General features: G+C 39.7%; 1 protein-coding gene across 1 annotated transcript; it reads left to right on the top strand.

Moving 5' to 3' along the window:
• The first annotated feature begins 4,844 nt into the window (after window positions 1–4,844).
• LOC104878762 (1,3,7-trimethyluric acid N-methyltransferase CkTcS-like) lies at window positions 4,845–7,061 on the top strand. Its single transcript, XM_059735724.1, is given in 4 exon segments — window positions 4,845–6,458; window positions 6,460–6,582; window positions 6,755–6,822; window positions 6,824–7,061. Coding segments are annotated over 4 exon segments (525 nt in total). The 5' UTR covers window positions 4,845–6,356; the 3' UTR covers window positions 7,056–7,061.
• The last annotated feature ends 5,270 nt before the right edge of the window (window positions 7,062–12,331 follow it).

The following is a 12,331-nucleotide window of genomic DNA, read 5'->3' as shown; positions in this document are numbered from 1 at the left end:
CACATGTGTCGTCGAAGACGTTGAATCCAATTTCAGGCCCCTGGCCCTTTGCGCAGTGGGGCATGGACATAGTAAGACCCCTACCAACCGCACCCGCCCAGAAGAAATTCTTGCTCGTCGCCACGGATTACTTCAGTAAATGGGTGGAAGCTGAAGCATACGCTAGCATCAAAGACAAAGATGTCACCAAGTTCGTATGGAAAAACATCATCTGTCGCTTTGGCATCCCCCAAACCATCATAGCCGACAACGATCCACAGTTCGATAACATCGCTTTCCGGAATTTCTGTTCGGAACTAAACATCCGGAATTCATACTCCACACCACGTTATCCTCAAAGTAATGGGCAAGCAGAGGCCACAAACAAGACCCTAATAACTGCCTTAAAGAAGAGGCTCGAGCAAGCCAAAGCAAAGTGGGTGGAGGAGCTACCCGGCGTCCTGTGGGCTTATCGAACCACACTTGGACGTCCGACAGGAAACACTCCTTTCGCCCTCGCATACGGTATGGACGCGATCATTCCTACTGAAATAGGGCTACCCACTATCCGGACCGAGGCAGGAAGACAGGATGATGCAAATGCGGAGTTAGGAAGAAACTTGGACTGGGCAGACGAAGTAAGAGAAACTGCATCCATCCAGATGGTAGACTATCAACAAAGGGCATCCGCTCACTACAATCGCAAGGCAAGGCCCAGAAGCTTCAAAAATGGTACGCTGGTCCTTAGAAAGGTTTTCGAAAATACTGCTGAGATAGGAGCGGGAAAGTTTCAAGCCAACTGGGAAGGCCCCTCTATAGTATCTCAGACAAGTAAAAGTGGAGCCTATCATCTACAAAAGCTAGAAGGAACCCCATTGGTCCGACCATGGAATGTATCTAATCTAAAGCAGTATTACCAATGAAAGAGAGATAGAAGTGCAATCTGAATAAGTATGTTTTATTAAATACTTGTAAAAATTGTATACAAAGAGTTCTCCGAACTATAAAATACAGGGAGAAGATAACAGTAAAAATTACAAAAAGAAAAACTCTCATTGGGAAGGCTTGCCGCGCAGCTCCTTCTCCTCACCCGGGGAAATCGAAGGGACGTCCCGTTTGCTACCATGTTTCTTCATACAGCAACGGTAGCCGAAGAAGTACATTTCGTCTACCTGCTTCTGATAGTCCGCTTCAAGTTCCTCCCTTTCCGCAGCAAACTCAGCCTCCAACTCTTCTTTTTGCGCTGATAAACGCAACTACAAATCCTCTCTCTGTTTTTTCTCAATAGACACCTCTGTCCGGAGTTGTCTCACTTCCCCTCTCAGCTGGACCATCTCGTCCTCCGCCTCAAGCAGGCGGGTGTCTGTAGATTCCTCCCGACTATTTGCCTCAGCTAGCTCTATCCGGAGAGCCTCGTTGTCATCTCGAGCATCGGATAAACTGGCTTCGACCTGCTCCAATCTCAAGCGCAGTTCCTCTTCACTGTTTATGCACTGAGAGACGAAGGCCTTCATATAATCAGCAATCCGCAGCAGGTCAGAAAAAAGATCACGTTGTTGAGCCATGCCGCGAATACCGCTCACCAGCTGCAAAAAAAACCCACAAACAAGAAGTGCAAAAATTACAACCCATGTGACAAACACATCAGTATGGCGAGAAAAATCAAGAAGTAAACTATACCGTTTCCGCCGCTTCGAACATTTTTGCTGAAGGCACAGCAACATCTGAGCCGGGTGGAATCCGTTTCAGCATCTCTCCCAACTCCGCATAGCCGAAAGGGCTAGCGGAGATGCAAGCCGCATCATCAACTGGACTTCCCCCTGACGAGGCATTAGGGAGTGACTCCTCCCCCGGGTCCGGGGCCCCATCATTCTCGGCCGGCTGGGTCTCTCCGGGTGAACCCCCATCCGGGACCACCACGTGGGCGGTTGGGTTCTCTTCTACCATCTCCGTCTCACTCCCCTCCGGATGATCCTCCTAGACGGACGAGCAGCTGACTTCGATGGCTTCCAGAAAACGATCCTGAAGCCGCCCGATGAGGCCAAACTTTAAGTCACGCGCCGGACGAGACCTTCTTGTAGCTGGCCCCTTCGCCGGTACAAAGGCAAGGAGGCTTGGCTATCAAGAAGGCAAACCCTGACTTTCTGCCCCCGTTTCTTCCGTTCGGGGCGCTGTAGGAGGCAATGCTTCAGCACAAGAGGCCCCGGCTGCATCCGCTTCCGGATGGGGAGGGCCGGGTTGATTTATTGAAGTCGCTTCCTCAGCCAAAAGAGTCAGCCATCCAGCCACTAGCACTGAAGGCCCCAAATGGTTTAGACCCGCGAGACGTCCGGAGCCGCTTGAAACAGAGGGCAAGACGGAGGGGTCTGGCTCTCTTATCGTTATTTCCTTTACGAAAGTTAGAGGTGGTATTACAACCTCCCTTGGGGGAGTTGGGAGTTTTATTTCTTTTCCCTTGCTGAGAACCAACTTCTTCTTCTTTTTCGCTGGGGCGCCAGCAGGTGGAGAGGACGTCGGACGTTTACCACCAGGAGCCTTCTGCAAAAGTCCTTCTTGTCTTTTCCCCTCCCAGTCGTTAAGACGGGCTTTGCATGCCCGGGCGTCTGCCTTTCGCGCCGTCGCGTAAAAATAAAGATCTTTGAGAACAAAATGCTCCCCAGCCACCACCTTTTTGGGCAGCCGCCTCGGAAGTATGTTGAGCACGTATGGCTGGGGCTCCTGGGTAACAGAGCGGAGATTCTGCGCGAAGAGAAGCGTTTCAGAACTTCTCTCGGCTGCCCCAATCTCAAAAAGCTTGTTCAACCAGTCGAACAAGGCTTTCTCCACCCATTCTACCAGTTTCCCATTTTTTTCCTTGTCTGCACCCAAGAAAGCAAAGCATGTCAGCCACCTAGCAATGCTGACCTAACTCGCAACCTCGGAAGGACAGGAAGTAACTTATTCATACCTGGCACCTGCAATGAATGGTTGGGCGCGAACTGCCTATCCGGATGCATCGACAAACCCGCCCATAGGCCCTTGACCAGCACATGTCCTTTGGCGGCCCCCTTGGTCGAGTCCGGAAGGCTAGTCACCAACTGAAGGGATGGAAGGCAGGCGACAAAACTGTGGATATCATTCTTCCCCTTCTTGATAGAGTAGATAAAAAGAACCTCCAATAGTGAGAGGTCCAGATTGAACAGCATGCTCAGAATGCTGCACCCCATCAGCACCCGGACCATGTTGGGGTGGATGTAAGCCGGAGGAATCTGGGTGAAGTGCAGAAATTCCTTGAACAGCGACAAGAGGGGGAACCGGAGGCCAGCATTGAATTGCTCCTTGGTAAAAAAGATAGCGTTGTCCTCAGTTTTCTCGGTCGATGCAGCCTCTCCGTCCATAAGTTCCACGAACACCACGCCATTCGGGATGCAGAAGCGTTCGCGAAACTCCCTCACATTCAACTTATCCACGGATTTCTCAGCATGAGTATCTCCGGACTAGCTGGATGAAGTAGCTTCCTTGTTCGTAGACATTTTTTAGGCTGGGGCTGAAATGGAACCTGCATGGCAGAAATCCAACAGTAAAAAACAAGCACCCGGTCCCACAACCCTAACAGCAAAAACGCCCAGAAAACCTAAACATCACCAGCATCCCCATCCCAACCCTTGGCTCTATCACAAAGAAGAATCGGTAGCCCACAAAAGGCACAGGGGGGCAACAGAAACCCTAAACACACCCAGAACACGATCAAACCCCCCGAAAAAAGCCCTAGAAACCAATATCGACTCCCAGTCGCAAAGAAACTTGCCTAGCAAGCCAGAAACAACCAACAAAGCAAACACAAACGAGAAGAAGGCAGAGATAGAGAACGTACCGAGTGTAAACTGGCGAATGGAGATGAAATCCGCAGTGCAGTCACCGTCACGACATGAGTATTGCCAGCAGAAAACCCTAGAGCTTCACTCGAGAACGAAGATACGCAAAAGGTAGAAAAGAAAGCACTACCAGAAAAAACGCAGAAGGAAAAATGCAAGAGGATGGCACAGTCTGCTATTTATAGAGAGACAGCCCCTCGGTATCCCAAACGTTCAGCTGCGCCATCATTGAAACGACATGCTGCTTGGAAATACCCAGAGTCGGCGGCTCATCATAAATGTTTTTCTACCTCTTCGCCCCCGCGCACCACTTGGCCCAATGAGCGGAAAAAGTAAGTCTCAGTTTCAAAAAAAAAAAAAAATTATTTTTAACCCGCTCATTTTGCCCGGACAAAATGGGCAGGTTAAAAGGAGGGCATTGTAGGGACCTCTCCCCCTAGTGACACGTGGCGCACATTTCTATCCGGATTAGCTCCATCCGGATTTCCCCCAAGAGGACACGTGGCGCGCTTCCCCTATCTGGACTTCCTCAGGGAGAGGCACACGGCACTCACAAACATCACATCCGGACGACCGACATATCCTATCCAGATATGTTTGTCCGGATCGTTGACTAAAAGTAAGCAAGTCTTACTACATCATTCCGACATCCTACCACAGCCCACTATCCGTCGCCTACAAAGCGAAAGGACAGGGTTGGTGGCAAGTCACCTCCCACGATCCGCCGCCTGCAGAGCGAAAGGACAGGAATGATGGCAAGTCACCTCCCATGATCTCTAACAGCCGCCCGTAGGGTGATGATGGCCCTGCCACCACCTAGAGGCATCATGACGAACCAAAAAGTCTTTCCATCATTAAAGAGGGAGGACAAGCTTCTGACACTATATAAAGGAACCTTCACATAAGGAAGAAGGTAAGCTTGCTATACCTAGTAAAAGGTCAACTGATTAATCTCTCCATCCATGGCTAACAAAACCATCGGAGGGTGTGCCCGGACCCTCGTCCGGGCATCTTTTGCAGGTGACGACTGAACCAGGAATCTATATTGGTTGAGATCGTGCGTCCATCCATTTGGCAACTACATGGATCACCAGGGACGCGAGGCCTCAACAATACTTACACTACGAATGTGATAGAATATTTCATTATATGATAAATAATACTATAAAAGATAAAAATTAGATACGGGTCTTTTTGTATTTTCACCCTAAACCATAAATCATTTTACTTGATTAGGTGTCTCTCTCACTTTTTCTCATATCTTCATACTAGGTGTTTCTCGCTCTTCTTCATATATCTATGTCATCTCTCTCGTAACTTTTTAGGCTCATGACGTAAAATATTTATAGAAATATTTTCATTCGTTTTCCTTATTTTATAAGGAATCTAATTACAATTACATATAAAATTAAAAATATTATATATGATACTCATTTTATAAAAAATATATATATTCTAAATAGGAATTTGAAACACTTTCCCAATACGGAAGTAGACTTCTTTTAACATGTATCTTAAATCTATAAGAATTTAATGGGGTTTATAATGAATAATATCTATAGACTGAGTCATACATTAAAAATGATATCATACGAATCCCTACCCTATGTGGAAATTTTGTTTTTTTGATCCTATAAGAAATGTCTATTTATTGAGGATAATTATGATATCTTAGGTTTAGTAACACGTTTCAAACACTATACACTTAATATTTCAATCACGTTAGACCTCCATAGACTATTTCAATCTCTCTTAAAGTAGTGAGAGCCGGCCATTACACTGCCCTACGTACACAAATGCACACCAGTCATGACTTCGAACCTCCATATAATTCAATCTCTCTTTAATATTCAGCAGTTCCATACGCCATATCCATGTATAAAAGGACAAAATATATGTACATATCGTTGACATATTTTCTAATGGCATGTATCAAATGATTTAACAAGATATTTTCCATTTTTTTTTTCCTTCGATGCTCATTTGAAATGTGGCTTTAGCTGTTGGGACAGTTAACCGTGTTCATCCCTCTCTTATTTTTCCTTAATATAGATTTAGCTGCATTTTTATGAATAAAATGTTTTGATGGATGGCTCATCTGAAATTTCGGAAAGATCACCAGTTTCGTATCAACTTCTAGCACAAAAGGCAATTTTCTTCCTGAAAGATTTAGATACAAGCATGACAAAAAAGTAGGATAATGATAAGGGAGATGACTTCAACACCATTTTCAGGTCATTGCCAAGCTTCTATAAAGAGATGGGAAAAGAAAGTGGAGGTGAGTTGGGGCAATGTTTCATTTTTGGTGCACCCGGGTCTCTCTAAGGCAGGCTCTTCCCTGGAAATTCAATGCACTTTGTTCATTCTTCTTGTGGTCTTCATTGGCTTTCCCAGGTCAGTGCGTCCGGAAAAAATGACCCAGTGTTTCAAAGCCCTGGATGTAATAAACATAATGCAATTTAACACACCCATTGCATATATACGACAGGTTCTAAAGGGTTGGGAAGCAAAACAGGTGAAGCAATGAAAAAGGGGAATATATACCTATCAAAGGCCAGCCCTCCTGGAGTCTTCAAAGCATACTTTGAGCAATTTGAAAAAGATTTCACATTGTTTCTAAGGTCCCCGTGCGGAAGAAATAGTCCCTGGGGGTGGCATGGTCCTAACAATCTTGGGGAGTATCCAGAGCCATAACCCTTGCTGCATTTGGGAGTTGGTTGGCATCACACTTAATGACATGGTCTTACAGGTACGCAACAACCCAAGATCACCCCATATTTTCTAGAATTAACAAACAAGAGGGAGAAACTAGTTTTCTCAATTTTCTTTACTTCAATTCCCAGTTCCCAAACAGACTTTCTCTGCATGTATTGCATTGTCTGTATATTTCTCAGGTTGATTGTTCAATTAATCAAGTACAGGGGTTGATCCAAGAGGCGAAATTGGACTCTTTCAATCTGCCACTCTATACGCCTACTGCAGAGGAAGTCAGAAGGATCATTTACTCTCAAGAGACTCCAAAATTCCAGTGTTGATTCGGATGCAAACATGACCCGTGACAAGTACACAAGGGGAGAAATTGTTGCCAATACCGTGAGAGCAGCGGGAGAGCCCATTCTGAAAAGCCACTTTGGAAAAGAGATTATTGATGATCCCTTTGCTAGATTTACCGACAAGGTAAGATCATTGATGATCTCTTTGCTAGATTCACCGACAAGGTAATTGTCTTTTGGATCGGGTTAGGCCCAAAAATTAAGATTTAACTCATAAAAATCGTATAATTGATTGAAAGATATAAAATATGAAGAAATCTTTTTTAATAATTATTATGAAAATTTATTATTTTTAGAAAACTATTTTTTAAAAAAAATATATCATTTAAAAAAAATATATCATTCAAAAAAAATAAATTTGACATATTTTCAGTTATTTTTTGTATACATAATTTTAAATATATATATTTTCTAAAATGTTTGATTTTTAAATAATAATAATTTATTTTTATTTTTTTGGAAAATAGTGTTTTTTTTTTTCAAATTACTAAATTATATTAAATTTTATTGAGAGTTGCAAAATAAATAAAATTTAAATTAATATTTTTCTACTCCTTTTTTTTTTTCATAGTCAATAAATGTCATTTTTGGAAAGATAAAAACTTCATATCCTTCATCTCAATTTTCACACTTTCTCTAGGTCTTGCACTTAAATAATGAACTTATATGAATCAAAACTTAATTTTTAGGTCCAACTAGGTCCAAAACATAATTGTCCCTTAATTCAATGGTAAGAGAGAAATGTCACTACTTTAATCTATTCATTTCCTTGACAAAGAACGCTTGAAGAAATTTAATCTATTTTTTAATTTAGCAATAAATAAAATTATCAACATATTAAAATAAAAAAAAATACTTATATAAATCATCATTTATTTTATATCGTTAAATACATCCAAATTATATGAATTTCTATCAAATGTGAATTAAAATTCTAAGTATTATTATTGAATGTGATAAATTATGTCATACATATTAATTTTTTTAATAAAACAACTTCAAAATTTTTATTTTTATTTTTCATATCATTTTTTTAGAATTTTTCTCAATATTTTCATGACTTTTTATCAATTTTCATCTCATCAATATTTTTTAATATATCTGTAAAATCAAATTAATGATATATCAATAAAAACCAATATTTTATATTTAATTTAAGAAAATAAAATATTAGACCATTTGCGTATATTAAAATCTTAACTTTGGTTTAGACTTTAAATGTCTGCAGCATTGTTGGGCCAATTCTCTAGAGTATTGAATCCAAATGTTAATATTTCAAATCCACATATATAGCTTGAGACGAGTATTTAAAAAATCATTTCAATTTTTGAGAGTTGTAGTTTTAGGATTATTTAAAAAAATAAAATTTAATTATTTAGGTTTTTTCAAATATTCAAATCTTGATTTACAGAACATAATAATAGGTGATTAGAATTGACTGAATTATTTAATTAAAAAAAAAAGATATATATGTTGGATAATGTGATGATAAACATCTAGTGTACTGCAACATGTTTCCGGAGTGTTTGAAGGTGGCAGACTTGGGATGCTCTCCTGAACACACTTATAGTAGTCTCTCAGATGTTGGATGCTATCTCCCACCACTTGCACCCACTTGAACCGTAAGCCACCAGCACTGCAGGTGTTCCTTAATGATCTTCCTGGAAATGACTTAAACACCATTTTCAACTCATTGCCAAGCTTTTATGAGGAGGTGAAGAAGGAGAAGGGAGGAAGATTTGGGGCATGTTTCATTGTGGGGGCGCCTGGGTCTTTGTATGGCAGCCTCTTCCCTAACAATACCATGCATTTTGTTCGTTCTTCTTATAGTTCCATTGGCTGTCTCAGGCCAGCCATCGTGGGTGACTTCACTAGAACTGTCTTAGCCTACTGATAAGCTTACTGAATCCATGTGTTGAATATTGGGCGTAACAGGTTCCCAAAGAACTGGGAACGGGTCAAGTAATGAACGAGGGAAATATATGCATAGCAAAGACAAGCCCTCCCGGTGTCTTCAAAGCATACTATGAGCAATTTGAAAGAGACCTAACATTGTTTCTAGAGTCCCGTGCAGAAGAAATTGCCGCTGGAGGTGGCATGCTCCTAACAGTCATGGGGAGTATCCAGAGCAATGACCCTTGCAGCATTTGGGAGTTGGTTGGCATCACACTTAATGACATGGTCTTACAGGTACTGGGACCATCCCATTCTACAACCCACCCAAGATCAGCACATCTTTTCTAGAAACAAACAAGAGGGAGAAAGTTGTGTTGTCAATTTTCTTTGCTTTTTGCTTGTACAATTTCCTTTACATCAATTCCCGGTTCCCAAACAAACTTTCTTGGCATATCATCCGATTCTCATCTAATGTAACAAACAACCCGCTCCTAACCGTGTAGATATTGTCCGCTTTGGATCCAAAGAAATCCTCACAACTTTAAAACGCGTCTACTTGATTAAGAGGAGCCTCTACATATATAGCGTCAGGAACTTTCTCCCCTATCTGATGTGAGACATCACATCTAACTTCTCAGGTTGATTATGCGCCACTCTAATAATTTATTCGGTCAAGTACAGGGGTTGATCCAAGAGGCGAAATTGGACTCTTCCAATCTGCCATACTATGCACCTACTGCAGAGGAAGTAAGAAAAGTGATGAGAGGCAGAAGGATCATTTACTCTCAAGAGACTCGAAAGTCATTGGAGAAGAGATCAGTGATGATCTTTTTGCTAGATTTGCCAAGAAGGTCATTGATTGCATGGCAAGAGAGAAACGCCAGTACCTAAATCTGGTCATTTCCTTGACAAAGAAGGCTTGAATATTCATCTACAAGGTTTATGCTTATGGTATGGGCACATATGCCTTCCATGTTTGTGCTTGAGAAGTATTTTTCTTTAACAAGAGCATTCAGAGGTCTTGATAAACACATGCTTTGCTAAGCTTTTTGGTTTTCATAGAACTTAAAATCAATTCCAAATCCATTACTTTGATTCAGAGCCTCCAGTTCCAATTTCAGGGCCTCCTTTAAATATGCAATAAATGCAGCTTCAGGGCAATTCAAATCAGAAAATCTGAGTTCCTAATTGACTGACATTCCTCTTAGATTAAATTGATTAATCAATGCTCCTAGGCAGAATAAGGGGAGACTTGGTGGGAAAGTGGAAGATACCTTTTTGTATACGACATGATCAAAGGGTGTGGGAAAGCTGCAGGAATTCCCTTCGTCTTCAAGCTTTCATTCCTCAGTCCAATGATTTATCCCTTCATAAACCTCCCCACCAATAGGGATGGGCCTAACCACGTCCACAAAATGTCAGTACTATGTAAGATGGTTCAAAGACAATTCACAAAGACGGAATAGACTAGACCCTGCTTTGCTCTGCCCTGGCTTCACGGATTTCCACATCAGCATGGCCCACTGGATCAAGACAACCCACTTTTCTTTGAAAGCAGCGACCAGGGAAGGCTCAGTGAGAGGAAAGGATGAAGTGTGATATCACCATCCAATAAGGACTAAGTAATGCATTTTTAAGTCACAAGGCTTGTTTGGCTCCACAATAGGGACTTGCTGTCAGCATGAGAGATCAATGTCATACCCCAAAGGAAAAAAGTTTCTAATATCATATCTAATAGTAGATTTCTCTTAAATAGGGATAGTGATTCGTATTGATAGGTCGTATTTATATAGTAGATTTCTCTTATATACTGTAAATTCAAATCCATGAAAAACGTGTTCAGCTCGAGTTGATGAATCGTATTAAACTTTATATTCAAAATGAAAAATATTTAGAGAAATTATTAAAAATATTGAAATCAATTAGATATCAATGGTCATTTTAGTTTAAATTTGGAGAGGTTTGGTACATCACCAAAATTACATGTTAGATATGATTGAATTGGTGTATAACTACTAACAAAGCAATATACGCATTGTAGCTTTCATTGTTTCTCCAATGGGACTAGACTTTTTCATCAACATTGACTTAATGGAGCCTACCGAAGATGAGAGAAGACAAGAAGCAATTTTCATTCATTAATGTGAGAAAAGAAACTTGGCAAGAAGTTTCGTAACGTCTAATCCTAACTAGCATTGTCCAAACAATTATATTAAAGTGGTAGACGAATGCTCTAAAGAATGTATAAATAATTTATCATCTAAAAATATTCAACATACATTTCTAAAAATTGACAACCTTTTCAAAAAATAATAAATAAAATCTTCCCCAAAATTATTTAATATTCATATAATTTTTTTTCCAAGTTGCAATTATTATCATTAATTTATTTTTTCATTAATTTAATATTCAATTATTATTATTCTTAAATTTGAATTTTTTTTTATTTTTGAAATTTAATCAAATTAGAACTATATAAGGCATATATAAATATGTATATCATGAATTTACCTACATATTTTTCTTATTAAAAAAATTTATTTACATGCATGCACATATGTTAAATATATTTTCTTCACATTTTGACATATATATTTATACATATGAAAATTATACCGAGTGTACAAGATATTTTTTTACGTTTTTTACATTTTTTACATTTTTATTAATATCAATAAAAACATGCAAATATAATCACAATTGACAGGCTTATGCATGTCTTATATAACTAATATAAATGTTTTATACATTTAATACAAATGTCTTGTAAATATGTAAAAAATATATTTTACATTTACGCATGTGTATAAATGATGACTCTAATGATGTAAAAAAGTAAAGGAAGAAAAATAGAGCAAAAATATTTACAATAGGCAGACTTATACACACAAATATCTTGTACATGCGTGAAAATGTTCGGAAAAAAAAAACACTATATTTGACATTTATGGATATGAAAATAATATCCCCGATAGTTTATATGAATTAAAAAAAACATGTAAATAGAGCTATATGAATGGTAAAATGCGAGTTTATCTATAAATATTTATGGATTTGGGAATGATTATGCAATATGCAATATGTAGCCTTGCCATTGCCACATTCATCTACCACTTTTAACATAATTTTCCCTTAGCAAGAAAGCAATGCCAAACATCTCCCATTAAAGGTTTTTTAACTTTTTGGTTTTCTTGAAGATATGATAAATGGAAGCTAAAATTGACAATGGAAGAAAATTTCCAAAAGGATGGCAATGGATTTAGGAACTTCATTCGAACCTACAAAGAAGTTAGGAGTTAGGATGAGAATTCAGCAAAATAGTCCAAAACTTTAGTCTGGGATGGGCCATATATGCTTACCAAATCTTCCAACACCTCACTATCAACTTAGAATGAGTGGAGTGTAGTGTTTTGAAACGTTGAAACGCCCTGTGTTAAGGGTGAAGAGCCTTCAGAGACTCAACCACTCCAAGCCAACTAATCAAAGGATGACAAAAAGGTTGTCAGAAGAGGAAATAAATAAATATTTAAATTCATAGAATAAAGACCC

This window comes from Vitis vinifera, chromosome 3, assembly GCF_030704535.1.
Source record: "Vitis vinifera cultivar Pinot Noir 40024 chromosome 3, ASM3070453v1".
Taxonomy (NCBI): Eukaryota; Viridiplantae; Streptophyta; class Magnoliopsida; order Vitales; family Vitaceae; genus Vitis; species Vitis vinifera.
Note: the sequence above shows the minus strand (reverse complement) of the source record. Positions and strands in the feature narration are given on the sequence as shown.